The 24,087-nt window shown below is 37.9% G+C and overlaps 1 protein-coding gene across 18 annotated transcripts in view; it reads right to left on the bottom strand.

Moving 5' to 3' along the window:
* Positions 1 to 3,161: 3,161 nt before the first annotated feature.
* The window catches only part of LOC137115855 (C-myc promoter-binding protein-like), a 49,568-nt gene continuing 28,642 nt past the window's right edge, over positions 3,162 to 24,087 (bottom strand). For 5 of the 18 annotated variants that reach the window (XM_067495519.1, XM_067495523.1, XM_067495520.1 and 2 more), the window contains 21 exons: positions 22,530 to 22,663; positions 21,157 to 21,289; positions 20,542 to 20,748; positions 20,161 to 20,289; positions 18,669 to 18,810; positions 16,630 to 16,758; positions 16,252 to 16,344; positions 15,015 to 15,134; positions 14,599 to 14,739; positions 13,039 to 14,240; positions 12,471 to 12,699; positions 12,006 to 12,109; positions 11,588 to 11,763; positions 11,182 to 11,349; positions 10,292 to 10,472; positions 9,577 to 9,831; positions 8,344 to 8,461; positions 6,616 to 6,642; positions 5,477 to 5,639; positions 5,171 to 5,235; positions 3,162 to 4,474 (listed from right to left, as the gene is read on the bottom strand). In XM_067495519.1, the coding sequence (XP_067351620.1) occupies positions 4,338 to 4,474; positions 5,171 to 5,235; positions 5,477 to 5,639; positions 6,616 to 6,642; positions 8,344 to 8,461; positions 9,577 to 9,831; positions 10,292 to 10,472; positions 11,182 to 11,349; positions 11,588 to 11,763; positions 12,006 to 12,109; positions 12,471 to 12,699; positions 13,039 to 14,240; positions 14,599 to 14,739; positions 15,015 to 15,134; positions 16,252 to 16,344; positions 16,630 to 16,758; positions 18,669 to 18,810; positions 20,161 to 20,289; positions 20,542 to 20,748; positions 21,157 to 21,289; positions 22,530 to 22,663 (4,053 nt within the window). In that variant the 3' untranslated portion in view covers positions 3,162 to 4,337. The remainder of the gene's footprint in view (positions 4,475 to 5,170; positions 5,236 to 5,476; positions 5,640 to 6,615; positions 6,643 to 8,343; positions 8,462 to 9,576; positions 9,832 to 10,291; positions 10,473 to 11,181; positions 11,350 to 11,587; positions 11,764 to 12,005; positions 12,110 to 12,470; positions 12,700 to 13,038; positions 14,241 to 14,598; positions 14,740 to 15,014; positions 15,135 to 16,251; positions 16,345 to 16,629; positions 16,759 to 18,668; positions 18,811 to 20,160; positions 20,290 to 20,541; positions 20,749 to 21,156; positions 21,290 to 22,529; positions 22,664 to 24,087) is intronic. The other 13 variants (XM_067495526.1, XM_067495529.1, XM_067495527.1 and 10 more) reach the window with 5 other exon arrangements.

Here is a 24,087-nt window from a genome sequence, read left to right as displayed (position 1 = left end):
ACACAAAATCCACAGATGGATGGCAGCTTTTCCAAGCTACTGACATCAAAGTCAACGTGTCCCCTCGGGGAAAGAAGTGTGTTCACTCTTTAGGGGCAAAGTGCAACTCTTTGACTTTTCCAGTATTTGATTCCTCTGCCACAAATCTCAAACACGGTTGAGATTCATGAGACCTTACTGAGTTTAGATTCAAAGTCCTCCTCTGACCACCGAGTAAGTCAGTCAGTATTCATGATGGGAAAAAAGCATAAAAACTATAGGTAACGTGCTGAGGCTTGACTTGTTTTGGTGAGTTCTATCCAGAATCTATATCATCAGTGGGTTTTTGCTTCTTCTGAATGTAAATGACAAATGTTTCCCTTCCATTATTTTATTTAAAAATAAAATCTGTAGAAGCAGATGTGCAAATATGTACAGAGATTTTGTTTGTGTATCTAGAAGAAAAATCTTTCAAGACATTTTTAAATGTGAGCACAATTTACAAACCTCTGTATGTAAACATCTAGAAATATGTTAAACATTTGCAAACCTGTCCACACTGTTGGCATTTCTCTGCATTTTTGATGTAAAGCCCTGACTTACTTTCCGTCATTTCATACACTTAATACCTGCCAGCCTCAAGTGCACATTAATCCAACCGTTCATCCATTACATGCTTAGAAACTTTGGCCATGACCTTAAGGTGCCTTTAAACAGGGTGATAACAGGGAGGAATCAAAACAATGGAGGGCTTTGTGTTTCAACTTTTATCTCCAACATCTTAAAATCACAAGGTGTAAAGCATCTGACCTCTTCTAGTTTTCAGCCCCGACTTTGTTTTTTGTTGTTTTCCACAAATAAAACTGCTTTTAATGTTTTGGAATAAATTCTTAAATCTGATAGGGCTTACATTTACACTGTTCTGTATTTATGTCCAACATGCTTAGAGGATTATCAGCATTGTGTGTCGATAGTTGGTCAAAATAAACCTGCGTGACCCTGCACAACACCTTGATTTTATGCAAACATTAACTAGAAATTATAGTATCCATTAACATTACCTTGTTGCCCTTACTTTGATACTAGAAGAGATGATGCTGGTGTCTGACCATAATACAGCAGATACGAGGTGTTGGGATGTTACTGTGGGGAATAGTTTCTCTAAAACTTTTCCCAAAACTGTGGCTGCTGCACCCTTAGTTTTTTTAACAGCACTTCCAAATGTGTATTCACAGATATTTTAATCTAAAAACACAGCAATAACAAATCACCTCTAAAAAGCATTAAAATCACAAGAAAACTGGCTTCAAGTAATGGGGGCTTATATAAATGTTCTATTGTTTAAGTCATGTAATACTGTCACAGGCCAAAAATGTGTATCACAAAGCCATTAACTGATATGTACACACATCCATGTAACATAACTAGTGGCGTCCTAGGTAAAGTTTTTTTAGAGATACGCACCAAGTTAAAGCATCTCCTTGTTCAGTAGAGATTATGACTAACTATTTTGATGGGATCCTTTTCACATTTATCCCCAACTGAAACGGTTCACCACGGTGCATAATTTAGACAAACGTTTGTTGTTTCATTGATTGCTCAAGGCTGCTGTTGCCACTTCACTTTCAGCAAGCGTAGCTGCATCTTACTGCTAAACTTGAACTTGAACAGAAGTTTAAAACACAGCTCTGTGTTACACTGGAGCTCACTGAGCACAGGTCCAACTAAGCTACACGAAACCCATGTGAGGTACCAGCAACTGATTTTATCACATGGGAGAAGATGTGTCTGATGGTTTGACAACATGCTCTGGGACATGTATACTGTATAGTCAATATAAGTAATGCAATTAAATTGTGGGAAGTCCTCACCCTGGTAAGTGATGATAACTGATAATGTGATGCAGCAATTGTGGTGAATTTATTCTTTCAAATTCACAATCACATTAGGTGAGAAAAGACTTTTCCTAATTGAAAACACAGACAGGTTCACACTTAGTTTACCGTCACTACAACTGAGTCTTACTGAGTCATTATCCTAAATGTTAAATGTACATCACATTGTAAGACTTTTGTCTATTGTCAAATAATCAGAAACCGTGTCTTTGGCATCAGAAATGAATGAAGAGTTGAAATTGCAATTACTATTATAAAGTGGTGCCTTCAGAAGAATTTACACAGTGAAAGATTTGAAATTTTGCAATGATCTAAGCTGTACGAATCTGTCCTTACACTGAACTTTATTACCTCGAAAACTCACTTGAACCAGGTCTGTGGCTAAATTAAACCTGAGCTACAGTTGCCTTAACGGGAGACCACAGCAGCAATTTACGGCATAGATTGTGACACAAGTTTAATCAAAACATTTCTAAACTTTTAACAGCAACCAAGCTAACGACAGAACAACAGCTTCTTCATGTTGGCCCTTCCAACTCTGTAACTGCAACCGAGAGAAATAATGGCAAACTATGAAAACAAAACCTAAATTGTAATTTATCAGAAGTTCAACAAGCTTTTGTCTTAAAAAAAAAAAAAAAAAAAAAAAAGCTGTAAATCTCCAGTCACACATCTGTGTAAACCATCTGAAAATGTTACTCATCAGCATCTTCAGTGACCAGGTGCAGAAAAGTGGTTTTTTTTTTCCCAGAGCAGCTTCTGTGTATTTAGGAAAAACCATTAATTCAGTAACAAACTCTCTCCCAACCTTAAATTCATTTCCAAACTTAAGAAAAACCATAGAAGATTTAAGATGCGTTTCTCAACCAGCAGCTCTTCATTACAACAGTCAGTGTGTTTGGTACAGAGATTATGAACGGTAACACTGATATTTGTTATGTTAACATACAGCGACATATTCCACTAGTGGAAGTAAAACATTGGTGGTAATGAAGATTGTCGTAAGGTTTTGTAAACCTAACTAACAAAATATAGTGTTTTATAATACATTTTAGATTAAAATTAAATTTAAATGTACTGTAGAGCACTACTGTGACAACACAGACATTTACTACAGTATATTCAGATACTGGACTAACATTAAAAGCAGCCTAAAAGTGGACTTACATTTAAATTCTGACTGCTGCTGGTTAACCTGCTGACTACTGTGTCAATTAACTGATTTATCACTTGTTTATTTATGTCATTTTTGGACTGAGTCATTTGGATCCCCCGACTCATAAAGCACAGAGACCTGGTCATTATTTACAACAAACACTAAAGCCATACTGCAGCGTTATTTCCACTTTTTGGTGCAAATGAGCAGTGGGTGGATAAAACACCCAGCGACCACAGGACACAAACAAAAACACATTACGATAAATAAAGCAAGTTCTGTTTAAATAGACTTCAAGTTAAAATATTGCTAATATTAGTCTTTATATACTGTGACTATATAATATACATGTTAACATTTTAAAAAATCCTCTACTGATGTGTATTAACAGTATATTTTTATAACGTTCACAGGATTTCCAAAGAAAACAGGTGAGCCTCACTAAACTACACTGAATAAAGTGGTGTCTAATGTTGAATGGTGTGAGTGGTGCTTCCATTATTAGTAGATTGAGACATAAACTCTTTAAAACTCCTTTTGTGTTCTTGTCAAGAGCTACATGATGCTGACCACAGTCAACTGTACCTTTGTAATCACTTTCAGACGCGACCATTTTGCATAATCACAGTTTCCCAACAGGTTTCCTGAGCTCGTTTTAAAGCAATGATGTGTTGAGAGCTACAGTGCATCTGGAAAGTATTCACAGCACTTAACTTTTTCCACATTTTGTTTTGTTCCTGCCTTATTCCAAAATGGATCAAATTCATAATTTTCCTTAAAATTCTATCCCATAATGAGAACTTGAAGGAAGTTTGTTTGAAATCTTTACAAATTTATACAAAGAAAAAGAAAATCACATGTACGTAAATATTCACCGCCTTTGCTTAATACTTTGTTGAAGCATCTTTAGTATCAATTACAGTTTCTTTAAGTATGATGCTACAAGCTTGGCACAATTAGTTTTGGGGAGTTTCTCCCATTCTTCTTTGCAGTACCTCTCAAGCACAAAAGCCATGAGGTCAAAGGAACTGAGTCCAGTGCTCAGAAACCGAATTATTGGAAGTTGTGCCAAGCTTGTAGGATCATACTCAAAAAGACTTGAGGCTGTAATTGGTGCTAAGGGTGCTTCAACAAAGTATTAAGCGATTTCAAACAAACTTCTCTCATGTTGTCATTATGGGGTATTGTTTGTAGAATTTTGAGGAAAATAATTCATTAGATCCATTTTGGAATAAGGCTGTAACATAACAAAATGTGGAAAAATTAGCTAAGCACTGGGAATACTTTCTGGGTGCGAAAGTGTGAGTTTACAAGTAAGGCTCTCCAAATGTCCTGCGACACTCCATGACGCCCGTACTGGGAGGACGGTCACAATTATGCGTCAGCTTCACCAGGCTTGGCATGAGGCGGTCATATGCTAACTTGTACTCACGATCAAAGGCATCTGAATGAAGAAGAGCAGGACATCAACATCATTACAATCTCAAACACTAGATGGAGTTTTTTCTTTGCCCAATTTTTACAGTTTCTATTCTTTAAAGCTGCTTTTACCAATATTGTTCCACTGTCAACAAGCTTAATGACTGCATACGATCATGAAAACATGTCACAAAGTGGAGCGGTGTGTCTAGCTGATGTTTCTTTTGTCTATGTGTTTTAACTTGCACAGAACAATGAAGGTCTATGGCACAGAAAAACAAGCTAATCCAGGCTACAGGCTGACAGCGAGCAAATGTGAGCAGAGAAGATTCATGGGTGATTTGAAAGACTGAAATTAGTAATGAAGAATTCTTCTCTCACCCACATTTAGTTACCTCCACCATGTCCAAAATAAACAAGATGAAATAAAAATGACCAATGTTCTGCCTGTTTCTGCACTGTAAATCAAAACAATGCAACTGCTAAAATCAGCTAGGTGAGATCAAAGACAACCCAGAAAAAGGTAAATCATATGAGTTTACCAGGGATTTAAATTACTGTGTTACAGTAGAACACCCTTAGTTTTCTAATTCAATCTAATCTAATATGTCGAAATGATTGATGAACTAGAATTAGGAATTAGGCATGATCGTCAATACCAGAAAATATTTGGTTAATGCAACCTCTGATGTGACAACATGAGATGTAATGCATAACTCACCAATATCAATGTTATCTTTTCCCAGAGCTACCAGGGATAAGAAGAGAATGTCTCTGTACAAGCTCCTAAAAAGAAAAGCAAAGATCCACAAATGAGTTAATGTTTGCATGATCGATAATGTTTCCACTTTTGTCATTGTAATTAGTCATACTATTACAAAAATGGAAAAATATGAGGAGGAAATTAAAATATACATCTAATGAAAATATTCAATGATATTAACTGTTCCATTTTAAAACCCTTTTCCACTATGTCTCACTATTATAAAACATTTGTAATAAACATTAGCTTTGTGTCCCTGCTAACCTTTGCCTTTTAACTCCAAGTGTCTGGCCTAGCAGCTGCAGCAGCTGAATCAGCGGCCGGCTGACGTCGTTCTTCTGAATACTCTTCACCACACTCTGCAACAACTCCTCACTGAAGGGCTTCTCCTCCTCCGGTACCAGCCGAGACAGAGGGTATCCCACATCTAACCAAACACATACATGCATACAGAGAGTGGATATAGTTGGACATAGTGGACTTGTCATATTAAGAAATAACAATAACATGATGAAAATGGTTTTATCATCATCTTAATAACATGTTTTTACTTAACTAAAGTACTTAGGGCTGGGTATCTGTACCGTTATAAAGCAGTACTTAATTTCATTTATGTGTTTTATGTGTTATGTATGTATAAACGCTTGGCATGGATTATTACCATGATGAATTATATCACTCAGTATTTAATCAACAACAATTATTGTTGATCCGAAAAAGTGATTTTTGGAAGTTCAGTAATTGTTCCCTTGCTTGTCTACATAAAACTGAAATGGCTTCAGTAGAAGTTTTAAAAAAATGTAATTTGTAGTTATTGCAACAGATTAGTAAGTCACTTGTCTCTAAATATCTAGTAGTTCAGAAAGACCCTACACACAACTTTTTTGACTATTTTTGGATTGCTGGTGTAAATCAGTCCTGGTGACTGAAAAGAAACAGTTTAAGGTATTCAGTAGCACATGATGTGTTTGGGTGCTCAGTACCCAGCCCTGTAAGCACTACTGCAGCACTTATTTTTACTTGTTGCTGTAAAATAAAATGTAATGTCCATGTTAACAAGTACAGGAACACAGCTGGCATTCATCAGAGATGTAAACCCATATTCAAATACAGAACAGGACTGTATTTGAGACAATCATGTTCCACGTCAACAGTTTTCACAACACAAAAACTAATCCTTTGCCAAAATCATCATCAGATTTCACACTGCACAGACTTTCAATCCCAACACCATGAGGGCATGAAAAGCAGAAGCTGACTTCCTACAGAAAACAAAACACTGAAATACTTTAAGCATAGCACACACAACACAAAAAGATGTAGATGCAGGCCTCAGACAGGGTAGTCAGAGCAAAAATGACAGGACTCATCTGTGGGAGGCTGCAGCAGAGATGAACACTCACTCTCTAACAACAGAGTACAATTAAGCCCTGAAAGACAAAGAGCAGACAGAGGCTGTTAGCACAAGGATAAGCCAACTCCCAGGAGGAGCTGGCTGCCTCTGTGCATCCTTGTCCATTAAACAATCAATTATAGAGACTGAGCGAAGCAGCAGCAGAGATGTTAGCACAAGAGTCTGTTCATTCACAGCCATCAAAATCCAGCTGCTGCTTAGCAGTTGTTATCATTATCTGAAATCATAACATCTCACAGATAATGCTGCAATAGATTTAACTTTAACTACCTTTTAATTTTCTTTTTTACTATATCTAAATGGTTGTGTGTTTGAGCTATTATATTTCACTTGTGAAACCTGATAAATATTTCAAATTTTATCATTTTAAGCTAACAATAACAACTAAAATATGTAAATGTCACCAAAAAGATTCATGTTTCCTTTCAAATTGTTTTGCAAATTTCAACTGAATTTCTGGAAAATTTGCAAAAGAGAAATTGCTAACTTACATTATGAGTAGGCAAGTAAAGATAAAAGAGATCGTCACAGATGGTCACATTCTCAAGCACCATTAAACCCTTACAGAAGGTGTGGGTGCAAAAGCATGAAGTAAGTAGCAAGTCCAATCTGTGAGTATACCATGGTATACTCATGGTGTATCAGCTTGTGGTGAGCTGATGTTTTACCCTCTTCCATTAAGTTTTAAGCGACATGCTTCATGTACAAGTCATGTACAAAAGTCAGTAACCCCTTATTTTAAAATGGGAAAAAGAGTAAAAAAAAGATTTTCTTTCTCATCGACATAATATTAAATGAACAATTACCGATTACAAATGTTTCATCATTAGAAATTACAGTTCATTTTTAATTTATCAAACTTAAGCATTTTTTAATGATTATTTATTTTCTATACACTCCTGTATTATTACTTCTAATGATTTACAAATATTTGAACTAGCTAAATGTACATCGTTAATGTACTAGGTTTAGGGTTAGGTTTGCATCCACCTATATGCAGTTTCAGTGTAACGTTTGCACAACTGCATGCTGTGATTGTTTTTTGGCCACATCTGCTTTGTCATTTTTCTTTTCATCAGTACACCAACTTTTCAATCTCAGCCAAGGGGCAAAACTTACTTGAGAGATTTCAACTATTTTTGACAGCTTTTACTGTTTTGAGATAACGCTCTACATAAATCACACATGCATAAAAAAACAGATCTCTTGTATTAGACTCTACATCTAGATCACTGTTCCCCAAGGTCTAAACAACAGACCCCCTTTTTTAAGAAACTTGTTGGTATGTCATCCTCAAAATAATATTCAAATTGTTATTGTACATATGGAATAAAATAAGTTAAATGTGTTAGCTGGTTATTATTTAGCATTTTCTAAAGTGTCATGCCCAAACAAAACAAAGCAAAACTAAATAAAGATAATAGACCAATGAAAACTTGACTTTTATTTTAATGTATATAGTATATCAGGGGAGACTCTAGCTTCCTGAGGTCCTCAAAAAATTTAAATATACACAAAACACTCCTAATATTTACTTTGCTTTCATTTTCTAATGTAAGAAACAGTTTCTTATTGTTCTACATGTCTTTTATTGAAATTAAAGTTTAATTCCACAGTTAAAGAAAAATCTGGTGATTATTACTCATATCTAAATAAAATCCCTGATGAATTGTTAACTAGTCTGTTCTGCAGGCACAGACAGAGCTGTGCCACTTACTGTATGTGTTCCAGAGGATGTAAAGAGGTTGAATTGGGTCCTGCTGCAGCTTGAGGTTGTCCCACAGAATCTGAATCAGCACATGTTTACTGTCTTCAGACATCCAATAGCGAGGGACCTGACAAGGACGAGAGAGTGGCACTAAAAGTCTTTGAGTGCTTTACAGAATGCCATTTCCAGTAATATCTGTGTCCCCCTTTACACTTATGATTTAATACACTACATAATGTATATAATGTACAATTAATACCATCTCTGCAGGGTTTATCAAGATAAACCTTCCATTTTAAGAAATATTTAATACCGCAGTGATAGCCATGGAATACAGTTTACCTGATTTTTAATACAAAAAACAAACAAACTGGATTTCAAATGGCCTAGAGTTTTCTTTAAAGTGCTTGTTTTTTTTCAAAAACCATTAAACACACCCTGGACTCAAATAATCAGCAGAAAAAGTCAAAAGCATTACCCATTAAATAATTATATATTTAAGGTTCATATCGGAATTTTACATGAGGACAGGCATCTATGATACTTGAAATTCTCATGACAATTTTTTGTGAAATCACATACATTGTTTATTCCTATTTTGTAAATAAAATTACAGGATATGACAGGCCTTTGTAAATGGAATTTGAGAATTTGTAGCACATAGCTAGGGAAGCTGAGAACTTTCTTGGGAACTATCTTGTGATAATTATCTCGTTATTTCAGGACTTGTTGTTCTGTGATATTGATATCATTTTAGCATCCATAGATAAAAACTACTGCCTTTTCCTTCAAACTTTGCGTCATAAAAATGTGATTGTGCTAAGGTTCATAGTTAACCCAGGCAATTAGATTTTCCAAATGATTGTCTTTATGTTTTATTATAGTGATTAGATTGCTGAGATAAACAGCACTATCCTCGTCTCTTTGCCTTTCATATTACTGTGGTGCTGAACGAGCAGCAGGTGCCAACTTGGAACATTGTGAACTCTAGGAACATGTCCATCCAATGGATGATTTACATTCGACTTCCGTACAAATTTCTTAGATTTTTCATGGAAAACTGGTAGAAAACTGAACATATCATCACAATTACTTTGATGATTACGTCCTTTAGTTTAAACACAAAATTCCAATTCGATGTAATCCAGAAAACTTATTTTACGGTACTTAACCAGGTAATGCATTATATCAATGAATGTCCTCACAAATAGAAAAGGACAAATTTATGAGTGTGTCTCTGACCTGCGAGTTTCTGTTGCAGTGTTTAGAGGTGAGGATGAGACCGGGGAGGTTGCTGGGCAGGTCCAGCCTTCTGAAATACCAGAGCAGGTTCCAGTAGATTATGGGATGATGGTCCACCATGTCAGCCTCTGTGATCACCGGGTCACCTTCATTGTCCAGCAGACTCTCAAGCTCCTTCCACAGCACCAGAGGGCTCAAGTAAGGCACTGTCACTGGTTCTGGGTTGTGGAGCCGCCACTCCATATTCAATGGATCCTGGGTGGGACATAAAAAAAATCGGGATAAGATTTTTCATAAAGAAAGTGAGGGGAAGCATTGACGTTAAGTGAGTCAAATGATCTGCTGGTGAGCTCTTCCTGTCCAATGTAGGCCATGTTCAGTTGTGCTTATGTCATATAAACTTGTTGTTAGATTATTTTCAGAGATGGATCATTTCTTTAACCCCATGAATGAAACTACTGAAATCCACACAGGTTTCTAGCTTTATGTTCTATTAATTAGATTACACAGATATAGCTTGTCAAAACAGGCAGGGAAACTAGCTTTTTATTGTATCACAGATACTGTGGTAGAGCTAACTACCAACTTGTAGGTTTGTCTATAGAAGGTATATAACCTGTCTAGAAAATCTGGCAAGCAGCTTATACGCCTAACGTATTGAACTGTGCTACATGAATAAAATATTCTAACATCAGTGATTTATGTTCAAACACACCGTGGATTCGTTGAGACGGCTGGGCAGACTGCCTGACATTGGCACGCAGCGGTTGGGTTGGGACGGTTTCTCCAATTGACCAAAGGCGCTAACGCTGCGGGACATAGGCGCTCTGGGAGAATGTGTCCCCTGCTGGCATGCTAAGGGGATGCTGATGCCCTGAGCCCTGGTCGGACGAGTTCTGAGAAAACCCAACAAAGACTGTCAGCTTCTTACACTTAAACCCAACTCAGCACCCAACATTTATCAAATCACAAGAAGCTAAAACTGAAAAAGTAATTTTTCATTTGTAAAACTAAGAATCAAGTTACAGTATGATCCAAAGTTTTATATTACATAAATAAAATTTAATACAGCATAATATACAGTAAATAACAGTATAATTATTTACTTGGATTCGGCCTACTATTGGAATTTACTGCCTATCAGTTTTCGGCCATTACGTAATATTATCAGTTTTTTAGTATACAAAGTTAAAAAGAAAAAACAAAAACAACTTGTTAAAACATTGCTTTTGCTGTCACCGCATCAAAGATTGATTTAAAATCTAACATTCAATATTTATAGTCAATGCATGAGCTGTAAGTGCCCACTGTAAGTTTTGGTAGTTTAATTTTCCTGTTCTGTCACATTGTGCACAAGTAGTGATGTACAACATGATTCTTCCTGAGTTCAGAATGATGATTAGTGGTGGTATTTAAATGTGTTTTATCTGGCAAGAAATTGTTTTGGTGATGATGTTGCCACCAAATATCCCATTTTATACTTCCATTAAAATGGTTTTAAATTAGATTTTCTAATTAAACAAGGCCTAACTAACATTCTGTTGGGCATTAACACCATATAAACAATTGAAGAATGTAGTAAAATTGGTGGGTGAATGAGAGTACCTCCTGCGTCCTAAGCTCTCCTGGACAGCAATCAGTGGGGAAGGAGGAGAGACAGCTGTTGTGGGACAGGGTGTGGACAAGGTGGATGTTCCCGTTTCCAAACCTGTAGAGGCAGAATATGATGAACTAACTGCCTCGTCCACTGATGGGCTGCCCTTTAGGAAGAGCCTGTGAAGATGGGATAGAACAAAGCACACAGAGAGAAGAAAAGGCTCCATTCAGCAAACTCTTAACATAAGAGATTATGTGGTAAGTTGGCAATGTGGACTAGAATGGAGTTATTATCCTCTTCACACTTCCACAACAAAAATGCATAAACAGAGAAATATTAAAATAACCAAAAAATACCTCTTTAAAAAGGTCTTTCCAAACCCTATCACACAATTGTATTTTTCCCAAGGTCTACCTGCCAGGGCCGCGCATGTCTCTGATCTCCACATTGAGAAAGGGCAGGAACGGGTTTCCACAGAATGGGCAGGTAGTGTTCAGGTTGGAGTCATCTGCTGTCCAGCCAGCCATGATTTCCTCGTCATACACCAGGCAGTCACATGTTTTACACCGAGAACAGCTGGAGATCAGCAACTAAAACAGATAACACATGCACTCAGATGTTGGAACTGTTACTGGCCAAGGTATCTGTACACACAGTGCTCAACAGTTTAACGCAACAATTACTTAAGCATACATTTTCACTGCAACACAGACACTTTAATAATATTTTTTTCATTTCTTAGGGTCATTTCATCATTTAGACTTAAAAGAGTTTGAGGGAACAATGAAATTCTCCACTGAAATTTTCTACTTCCATCATCTTGTAGTTTTACCTCCATGGCATAGTTGCTGAAGATGCTGGTGTTGCTGGTATAGTGTGAAGAACCAAGGTCTGAATTCTCTGGGAGAGGAAAGCCAGGGGGAGAGAGAACACATCCTGCAGGAGGATGACATAACAAAAGCAATCAGTATGTTAACTTACAGTACTGTATATATTTATTGATACTCTTTTGGGGAAAACATCAACACTTAAGACACGAACAGGATTTGTTCATTCAGTTTTGCAGTCATATATAATGATTATATAGTATGGCATATGTATAATGCTTTGTGGTTTTTGTCTTTTCAATGATTTTAACAGACTGTGTTTTACATTTTCTATCTTTCTGCCACTTTCTTTTGTCAATTCAGAAACAACAACAAAGACAAAATTTACATAACAAAATGAATAGTTACCAAATAAATCTAAATGTAACTGTATGAAATTCGCACTCACTCTCACTGGGAGACATTCTTACCAGGCAGCACAGATGTTGGTCTACCAAGGCCACAACCTGCAGTGGGGCTGTCTAGTCTGCTATGAAGGGGGCTATTTTTTGGGCTCGTGTGGGGCCCATTTGGGCTGTTCTTCTGTGGGGACAGTACAGAGCTCCACTGATCTCCACAGTCCTCCTCACCCAGCAGAGAGTAACAGTCTGATTCACCAACACCAAGGGAGGACACACTCAGATGATCACTGTGACTGTCCTGGAGGAGAGTCGGGCAGGTTCATCTTAAAACTACAGTTTTATTACAGAACAGATCAAGTACAGCACTGGCTAACAATTTAGACCTTAGAAACAGCCTGACTGAAACGGTGCTATGCTGGATGGAAGCTTTTACACACTGTCCAAAGGAAAAATACTGTCACTCAAAGGCCACAAGATGGCAACAGTGGACTAGTGACTTGATAACTTCAATACATTGATTGAAAGTGCTAAATTAGAATCACAGTGTACCTATTTAGGTTTAGGTATATCTCAGCTTTTGTTCTCTACTTTCACCTGCATTACCACACACTCATAAGTTAACTCAACAAGACTCTACCTTAGTGGGCGTAGTGTATGTAGCAAGACGGGAATACCAGCGGCTTGCTTTCTCTGCCACACCTTTCCCAGCAGAGACCACACTGGTCTTGAATACATCTAGAGTTGGTGTTAGCAGAGTGTCAAGAGTGAAAGAGGAGGAGGGTGAAGGCGAAGCCAGGCTCATCCTGTCTGAACTGTCTCTGTAAGGGCTGGGTCGAGGGCTAGGACTTGGGGTGGTGCTAGAACTGTGAGAGGGGGGTGACGACCACCGATTTTGGCGTGAGATCGGTTGAGTGGGCGAGGGTGAATGGTATGTACGAGAGCGTGGTACTCCAGCAGTCCTGAGTGGGGAGCTGTGGGGCAGACTTGCTCTGCGAGGAGCAGAGATTGAAGAAGGGTGGAGGAGGGTAGGGCTGGCTGTGTCCTGTAGGTCCAAACTGGGTGTGCGGCTGCTCAGTGGGCTGCCCATGTGGTTCATATAGAGCTCGATCTCCCTAGCCAGGTGCCTTTGGGCAGTTGGTGTGCTGACCTCATCTGCCTTTGAGTAACGATTCTGCCTTTGCTGTTCTGACTGTGCTGCCAGCAGGGATAGAGGGTCATAGCCCTTCTCAATGCCTGTGCGCTTGACCGCCCCTCTGGATATCACAGTGCTCATGCCACTGTAGCTGGCACTGCGTTCGACAGGTTTCTTATGAGATTTGTTGTTTTTGTGAGTGCTAACACCAGCCTCTGTGGCTGGCTTGTCTAAATCTAGATCCTCAAAATCAAAAATGGCCTCCGTATTACTTCTGTCCTCATCGCTGGAGTCCTGTCTTTCCATCTCTTCTTCCTCTTCCCTGTGATCACAACATTTGGAAGGGCCTGTTTCAGCACCCACACCCTGTAACCCACCCAAAGTAAGTGAACAAGGCCTCTTACTTTTACTAAAGTTGGCAGCACATAGAATTTTGGCATCTGCACCCAGGTGTCCCACGATCTTCTCTGGATCAGTTTCACCTTGGCTCATACCCAGGCCAAGAACAGTGGTGCCACTGCCACTACTGCCCACTGTTTCACCACTTAGGCGGCGCCCCCTCACACCCTGCCACTCAAGAACAGAGCCACTGATTGTGCTGCCAACTGCCTCCTCCAGAGCACTTTTATGTCTCCTGCTCAAACTGTTGGTCTGGACTTCACCAATCTCATCCAGAGAGGAAGTGAAAAGGAGGCCTGCAACAAGGCCTGAAAGAGAATGGAAGGAAATGTGCAAAGGCTTGAACTGACCGAGTAAAACATACAAAAAAAGATTAAAAACAACAGGCTTTTTGGTTAAAAGTCATGCCTATGTAAAGCCAAGAAAAATTCTGTTGCATGAGCTGACAAATTATCTCACAATCTTGAGAAAACCCTGTTCAACAGCAGTTGAACTTATGGGTACTGAATTAATTCAACAGCTATAACAAAAACTAACATTATTACAAAATTATCTAGAAGAATATTTTTTTGTGATGAGGAATGTTGAGACAGAAAAATAACAATCTAACTAATAACTAATGTATCACTTCAAGATTACTGACTGTCTTTATATTTTCTTCTTTACCTGTGCTTGCAGAGCTCTTGGATTTACAGGATGAATCCTCATATGGGCAGCTGCTTCGCACAATAACACGGTGTTTGAAATAGGAATGGACCTCCTCAGGAATGCAGTCTTTACTTCCCTTTGTGCTCTCTGTCTCTGATACTACAAACACAGAAATTACAATTTAAAATCATTTTACTGTTTGTATATGCACAACGTGAAACACGGTACTGTTATTAAAAAAGCCATTCAAGGACAAACACATGCATGTTTGAAATGCTTTGATGTTCATGAGAAACCTAAAGAATGAAACATCTCTAGTGAAGATAGAAAGATCAAGAGGAAATCCTTTGTGGCTAAAAGGTTGCCAAGCACATTTTTTTGAGGTTACAATAGGAATAAATATCAGGTGGTATCAGATCAAACACAACACTGACAGGAACTACAGTCGCTCTCCTTCTTAGTATCTTTGTCAGGGGCAGTGTCCTGGGCACTGGGGTCACCTCGCCGAACCTCCTCTTTGGACAGTGAATTATAACCCAAATCTGACTGCTCTCCTAGAGAACAAAAGAAAAAGACAGATGCCAATAAGAAGGAAGAAAGAGGACACTGATATTAAATCACAAAAATACAGAAATGTAAAACACAGATTACATTCTATGCACAGAGAGGATCAATAACAAGGCACACAAATGTTATCTCTGAATTTTTGCACTTCAAAAACAATGTACGTAAAACCTCTCCTGTTTAGATTTGAGATACGAGTACTTAAGTGTCACAGCAGCAAATGAACATGGCCAAAGAAAAGCTTTTTGATGTAAAATTATGATCTACTGTACGTTTGCACTGGAAGGGTAATTAAATAATTCATAAGAGAAAACAACATTCCTTTTGTTTACTGAATATTAGACTGCTAAACAAAGGATAAAAGAACCATCCTCAGGGCATGCAATGATTTACAGTTCCTGTAAAGAAACAAACTGCAGTTTTACAGCTGACAATGAAATTGATGGTTACACTTAAAGCTACAGATAAAAACTGCCAAAACTCCAGCCTGATTCTTCCATCTGTCTGTATAACTTCCCTACTTTACATCTCCAGGCAACCAGCTGTCTGAATATTTGTTCTCCTAATTCATCTTTTCCATGAACTTTTCCGGCCATTTCTAAATAAAGCGTAAGACTGCATGGCTTGGATGTGATACAATGTGGAGCAACTTACAACTGATGGCAGGTGACAAAATGCATGGCAGAAATATAATTTTAATACAGTGCACATTCTGTCCCTCCTGCTGTGCTGTGAGCTGTGTTTGTCTCTCAAGCTCTCTACATGCAAGACAATGTCTCCTGCAGAGGTGCCATCACAATGATTGAAATTATTTCCATAATCAAAAAGAATGTGCCTCTGGTAATTACTTGCCATAATTGACAATGACAAATCACTTCGTTGTGAAGGAAAGAAGAAAGAATGCAAAAGAGGGGTGAGCACCAGACTGTGCTGTATTGGATAGAGAAATGTCACAGTGGAAAGAATAAGGAAGCAAGGTCACATGCAGAGAGAAATTCTCTGCGTGACACGGAGAGGGGCTAAAGATGTCACAGAATGATAACGTTGCAGAGCAGATGAGATGAGAGAGAAATGGAACCAAAGACACAGGTTGAGAAAGTCGTTTACCTGGGTGGTGGGTGGCTTCTCTAAGCTCAGAACCCCCACAGTGTGAGTGGGCCACCGTGGCCTTGGCACCCACTCTGCAGCCCCCACAGCTGACTGCATGCAAGGGCAACACAGGCAGGACCAGAGTGAAGGGCAGGGTTACAGACACAGTGGAGCAGAGCAAAAACCAAAGCCAAAAAACAGGGAGAGGCATGAATGGACAACAATGATGAAAGGAAGGTGTAAAAAATAGACATAGAGGAGGTAGGGAAAAATCAGCACGTGGGACAAATGAGGAGGAGGAGGAGGATAAAAATGTAATTGAAAAAAAGTAAAAGATGTATGACAAAATGGCTGCCTGTTAAAAATGGAGTCAAGCAGCAGCCATGTTGAGTGTACCTGTGCTAGATCTATCATCAGTGGGGTCTACTTTGATGGAGTCAGTGGCGTAGGGACACTGCTCGGCCAGGTTAGTGTCAGCAGAGCTATCCAAACTGCAATGACTCACAGCATCCAGGTCGCTGCCATCTGCCCAAAGACAACATGGATTTAAAGAAGGCCAAATGCCAATTCCGCTCTGCAAGGGGTTAAGTGTTGTGTTTATTCTAATATATATTTTAATCTTTAAGTACTAACAAGTAAGTATAAAATCTGTTTAAAAGCATTGAAATTCTACGGTGGTTTCAATGAAAAAAAAATACCATCTATTTGATGTCTTACTTCTGTAATTGTAATTTAAAAAGGCTGAGGCTTAGGAAAGTTCTTATGTGAACTGGTTGCAGCCTGATCTTTTGGTCAGCCCACAGCAGGACAGGTGACAATGCACATATCTAAACTTTGTCTAATCAAATAAACATAGATAGTACATATTTACTTGGGATAAAAAGGGTTTTTCTATCAATCAACAGGTGATTTTAAACCAAAGAAAACAACCTAAACTTTTAATGTGCATTATTTTAACATCAATGTTAAATCTAACTTGCTTTTCTGAGGGATGGAAAATTACAAAATCAGTAAAATAAAGAACTGATAATGTCTTTGGCGGTAAACACTGCAACACACAGATGTGACGGCATGATAATCTGTCATTTATAATTATGTGATCAAAGGCATGATCAAAATTAAGAGAAATTCAACTGTCATTTGGGTCTCTCAGCAGTCTGTTTAGATGAGCAAGTTTTAAAGGAACCTTTATTTTAAATCACTTTTTTCAGGTGATGAATGTTCAACAACATAATTTTATAACAAATATCAAGCACTTCCTGAAAAAAATCAGGGGTTAACAAGCGGGATTACATGCACTGGGTGTGCAGATGTTCACTGGCATATAGAAAAGTAAACACCACACAGGTATTTCAAGGTTTTACCTTTTAATTATTCTGCAAACAACAAATTAAGTTTGCAAAACGAGGTGGTTTAAAAATTTCAATAATAATTCAATAGTTTGATAGTTAGACATTTTCTCAACATAGATCTATTTGTTTGACACTGTAGCAGGATCACATGTTGTTTATAATATTATCCTTGAATTTGTCCTTTAAGTTCTCAAGCTGCATCTATTCATTCATTAGCTATACTGGTAATGCTATGTCATGGGGGACTGGAGGTACCACATGACATAGCATTGGGGGTACCCTTGGGGGTTGTCAGTCTATCACAGGGCTGAGACACAACAATCATTCACACTCTTATTAACACCTATGATCATCCATGTCTTTGAAATGTGGGAGGAAACTGAAAAACCCAGAAAAACCCACATACTGTAGCCATGGAGGGAGGGATCATGCAAACTCAACAAACTTTCCCAGCAAAATCTTTTGCTGCGAGGCAACAGTGTTACCATTGTGCCATCATCTATTTAATTTAATTATTAAATAAATAGGTTAGACTAGTAATATTTTTTTTTACCTTTGGTTGTATTAGTTGCTGTCATACCAAGTGCAATTATAGTTAACAATGTCCAGACGCAACATGTAACTACTAAAAACACTAATAAAAGCAATATGAATATTAACATTATCATTAACAGCCCTGAGGTTGTGATACTACTGTGTGGTGTTCATAGTTGCTCTAGATCTGAATAAATCTTTTGATGTTATTCTCACTGTAAGCATCTGCTCTGCCTGTAATGCTGACCTTACTGCTTTATGCAATATATGATGCAAAGAAGGTCTCCCATCATACAGTAGATGGATACCTAATAATATTTCATTAAATTAATGCAACTACTATAAATCTCTCCTTAATATTTTTTTCTGATCACAGGTCAAGCTTTAGCAGACAAAAACATGCAATATAATATCTGCTGAAATGAAAATGTGTCAAGTTTATGGGATCATCATGGGTGCATGCATTAGATATTTAACTTAACAGCCATAGTTTAGTGTGAAAACAACAGCAATCCTGTCCTTAAACAGAGTGTTTTTGATCACAGTTACCTGAAAGTGGGCTTTGGGTGGGGGGAACATGCCGTCGTAGTGCCTGTTTGAACTGTGCAACACCCAAAATTACATTTCTAAGTTTCATCCATAGGAAGTATCCTCCTCTGGTGCTGGAGGGCCACGTGCTCTCTAACACTGCCTAAACACAGGTAAAAGACACAGAAAAGATGTGGGATGAGAAACAATACCCAAAAGAGAGGAGAGACTGAGATAAGACAAATTAAAGGAAAATGTTGCTGCTAAATTACCAAGTCTCTGACCAGTCTTGTTTTTGAGTCATGAGTCTTGTTACCAATTTGTGTGAGCCTTTTTGTTATAGAAGTTTTGTGTTTCTTATAGTTGTAACACAAAGGGCATTAAAAAAGGAAAAATATCTGATTCTACTGCATCAGTATGATGTTTTGAATTGTTCTGCACAACAACAACTCAGTTGTGCACAAGTAAAGACCATTTGAATTTCAGAACAAACAAAGTATACTGGTACGAATACATACTGTTCACATGCACACAATCTGCAACAGCTGCAGTGAATACCATTTTTGCAAATAGAGAAATGAGCCATCCATGTCCAACCTTCTATTTTTAGATGTAATAAGATCGTACAAGGTGTTGGATCACACCCGAGTAACCTTGTATCCAGATAACCTAATCCCACATCAGCAACTTTACTTTTGAGCCTGTCATCCTGGGTCTGATCACACACAAGACATTACAACCTTGGCAGGGCCAGGGGACTGGAAATGGCACCTAATTTTTTTATTATAATTTTTTTTATCTGAAACATTTTATCCATTACATAGCGGCATACAGTGGTGTAATGCAGTGGTGTTATAATGCAATACAGTAATGCAATAAAGTGGTGTTATATTTATGTGCAATAATTTATGCAGCTGTTGGGAATCATGAATAATCAGCATCCAGTCTGCACTCAATGTGCTTTATAATACATTCTACAGTTTCTCTGCTTTTTTAATCAAGGGCATGGCTTCACTTGTCATTTGACAAGTCATGAAGTCATTTCATTTGACATTAATCTACTTTATTTCATGTAAAGTAATCAAAGACACAGTAGTACTACTTCAGAATCTTTCCAAGTAATAGTACTAGTATGCTTGAGTACTATTAGCATGTACTAGTATGTACTAGTAATAGTACATACACAGCTTAATATTGACTTTATAAAAGCATATTTTTTAATAATATACTTATACTCACATTTGATACTAAACACAGTGACATACTGCACTTGTGTTCAAAAATCAGTCAAACTTGAAGAATAACCAGCAGGATATTCCATACACACCTAAGTTCAGAAATACCCCACATACAATAGAAGTACAATGTAGTATTTGGGAGTCTAACCTAACTTAAAATAGATCTTCTTTTTACCAAATAAGCAAGTGTAAATTGCATGTGTGATAGTGGTTATTGTTATTATAGTAGTAGTTTTTGTCAGCTTTATATTATTATTTCACGTTTAAAAGGGTACCTTGTTGTAATAGCCATAAGTGATGGCATTGGGGTGGACTCCAGCCTTCTTCATCTCAAAGAGGACCCTAACTGCTAGGACAGGTTGACCATACTGTCCACAGAGCTGCATCAGTACCCGGTAGCAGACCTGTATTTTATAGATGCATGACTGTTTTAGTAGAAAGTTAACAACCTCCAAAATCTACCTTGTTGAAGAAAAAGGTCAGGGTCATTTAGTGTGACCCTGACCTATAAGTTAAAATTAGCATATCTAGTTTCTGTTTGGCTGAACAGAATTAAGCTTAAAAAAAAAAAAAAAAAAAAAAAAAAAGTATAACATAATATCATGCATGTTTAAATAAATGCCAAGCAACTATTTTTTTGGAAATGGCTAACGTACCTCATCGGGGGCTTGCAGTTTCTTTGCCTGCATCTTCCTAAGAACGTCGTAAGCAGTGCGAAGTGCCCGCACCTTGGAGTGGCACACCTTTACATATGCTGGAAAACAGATGAACCATAGACCATAGCAATGACGAAGCAGGCACTTGGACCACAGTTGCGGGATGGATGAATACTTCTTAGCTATCTTCTGGGCCAATTTGATTTCCTTTGGGTGAAAGGAATAATAAAGAAAATGTGTTTTTAAAAAGCTTGACAATATGTTTTACTTGAGTGTGAAACACCAATCCAAATCATCAAAGCAGCTGTCACTTTAACTCTGGTCTAGAGTAAAATCTAGATTATTTCAACTCTTTCCTACTCTTTTCTACTCCATATTATCCCCACACCAGAGAACAATATCCTGACAACCCCTGCAGTAGAAATAACAATTGCATTTCCTTTCCATTTTTACACCTGTGAATTGTTTAAGGCAGTTCAGAACACTGAATTGTTAGTGCACAATTGGATTTATTTGGATGAATTTTATTTAATCAAAATAAAATTTTGTACAACCAAGACATTTGCTCTCATTTAAACATTGTTACAGCAGAGTTACTGAGTGTGTTGTTCAAACCTGCTTTGTGCGTCTAAACATGGGAGCAGGACTGGTGGGACAGCTGTGTCTGGCAGCAAGGCGGGAGGAAGGGGTCCTCAGGCCCTCCACTGGGTCAAACAGGTCAAGACATAACACTGGGAAACCGTCGTAGCTAAAGAATAGTGACAGAAGGCACACGGTTTTACTCAATACTAGTTTACATACGCTCTCCAGTAACTGACTGTCATGGCAATATTGAGCTTTAAATTATTTTTTGGAATGTTTTTTTAATTAAGGGCAATGTTCAACATGGGTTAAATGCTAGACTTTTTCTCATATTAACACAAACTCCAATATATATACATACATGGTCAAAGCTACACAGCCACTCAGGTTATGAAATGAGTGGTGCTTTACCTTGGCAAGTCCTATTCACTTCCAGTTAATGATCATGATTAACTACTGATGATGGCTTCTCTGTCCGAGCAGCTCAGTGCAAATCAGACTAAGAAGATAGTAGATTAACTCAAGAAAGGAATGACTCCTGGAGCCACTTCTAAACAACTACAGATCCTGAGATCCTTAATTCAAACAATTACTATAAACGCAACTTATTGGGAAGTTCAGACACTTTCCAAAGCCTGGAAGAAGACCCAAACAATTTCCCTCTGCTAATAAGACACTGGTTCAGATGGTCTGGAAAAAACTTACAAACCATCATGGCCATGAACTGGTGATTGTTGGAACACCATAGTCACATTCTACAGTTAAGGGAGTTTTACATCACCGCACACAGAAGGGCTGGCCCTGCTCCAAAACTGATACTTAAAAAAACTCAAAGTTCTTAGCTGACCACATGGAAAAACAGGAGGCCAACCAGCATTGAGTGCAAAGAATAACAAAACTTTTGTAAATTCTAACAAATGATTTTAAGGTTACACCAATCTTAAATATGGTTGCTTTGCTATAGCTGCTGGTCATTATGAATAATTTTTATTGTTTTTAAAATGACATCTTTGCATAAAATAACATGGCAGAGCAAACAACACCGGAGAATATAAATGGAACATATTCACATTTGTAAAGTTCAGCAGTAGTGTCCACATTTTGGTCTTAGTAAAGGAGATGGACATCTGCTGTCCCTTTTACAAGGATGAATTAATCAACTTTAAGATCAATTTAGTAGGGGGTAGGGGATGTTACTCATACTACCATTAGTAAATGTATAGCAAAGTAATGCAAAGTTGTCTGATAAATGGTCAATTAACTTAACTTATAATTCATGGTCAAGTCAAAACATTTAATAATTTGTGGTGTGAAAGAGTGCTTCCAGTGATCCAATGCAAAATGGCAAAGATCAAATATTAATTTATGACATTTTTTGTACCGTTTGAGAATAATTTTTTGTAAACCTGTACAGTAGAGGATATTCCTCCCCATCGGGCAAAAGAGGCAGCTCCGGAGGGGTGATGAAGACTGTGTGCTCACTCCGCTGGGATTCATCAGTCTCTATTAGCCTGGTCTCCTCTGACTTGTCACTGTCAATCTGCAGACCAAATGCACAAACAAAAACAGCTGGTAAAATGACCCTTAATTTATCATAGCTGATGGAAACAATGAGTATTATATCATACAGGAGAGACTTTACATTGTTTGCGTATTTGGATTTCTGACTGACACAGATTCACCTTTAATAAACTATTACTGAAGATTTTTAAAACATCTTTGTAACTATCACTATCATAGCAGAACGTGACAGAATGAGTCTGGGAGAGCTCAGGGAGGGTGCCACCAAGTGACCTAGATTTCTCGAGTGCATCCCTTTCTCCTTGTTTTTGCTTCTATGCAACCCTCCTCCATCATTATAAACACGCACGCACACACGCGCACGAGCACACACACGCACACACACACACACAGACACACACACACACCTGAAAACCTGTACAATTTAATTTTAAAAAATGTGCCTGTGGGAAAGAGCCAAGCATGTAAAAAATTAAAGTTTTTAATGGCTCAACTGCCGTGTGTCACTCAGACATTCTCACATACACCTTCTTTGGACAAAGTCAGGAGAACTGCAGGATTCCAGTGCATCTGTGAAAGAGGCTAAAGAGACTTAAAAACAAAAAGAAAAAGTGCTCCACTAAGAAAACAATGTATTTTAAACAAACACTGACAACAACAGTAGTAAACAATACTATGGCAATTATGGCAAAACCAAAACGTGTACAATAATTAATATAAAAGGGCCCAAAATTGTTTTCTGTGGCAGCGTACTGATAAGCTCATGCAGTTTCATGGCAGTGTTTATTTACATCCAGAATTGCAATAATGTCTCACCAAGATCTTGTACTGATGATGGGAGAGGCAGAACACTGCATAAAGTATCCAGCAGATCCAAAAGATTATCAATGGGGTTAAGGTCTGGAGTCTGTGGTAGCAAACCCAACCCACAGACTTACATCTTTTCCACAACCACAAAATATGACTTCCAACTTGATTGTTGAAATGGGAATCTACTCGTTGCAGCTCAGACATACTGACCACCTGCAGTAATTTTACAATGGTAGACTCTTACCTATTTGCTTAGTCAAAACTAGGTGGTAATTTTTCTGGCCCGGCAGTGTATTTTACTAAAGCAATGTCGGAGGAGCTAATAAACATTACGTTTTCTAACTAAGAAACTAACTAAGTGTCTGTTGGTTGGCTTCCCAAAGTCTTCTTTGATGCAGTCTAAAGCCTTTATGACTAAGAAAACAAAAATTATATCTTATTTGCCTAATACAGCCTATTAAATGCTAAAATAATGTTCTTTGATGGTTCTCTGAGCACAGGCTAAACCACAATGTTTGCAACATTGAGTTACACAGGCTTTCTGGGATAAACCCAAGAAAGCGTGAGTAGTTCTGAAGGGAGAAGATTCTGTCCCACTACAAATTGTTGCTGTATTAGCTGTTCAAGCACCTG

Source organism: Channa argus, chromosome 2 (genome assembly GCF_033026475.1).
Source record: "Channa argus isolate prfri chromosome 2, Channa argus male v1.0, whole genome shotgun sequence".
Classification (NCBI taxonomy): Eukaryota; Metazoa; Chordata; class Actinopteri; order Anabantiformes; family Channidae; genus Channa; species Channa argus.
The sequence above is the reverse complement of the archived record's forward strand: the minus strand, read 5'-3'. Positions and strand labels throughout refer to the sequence as shown.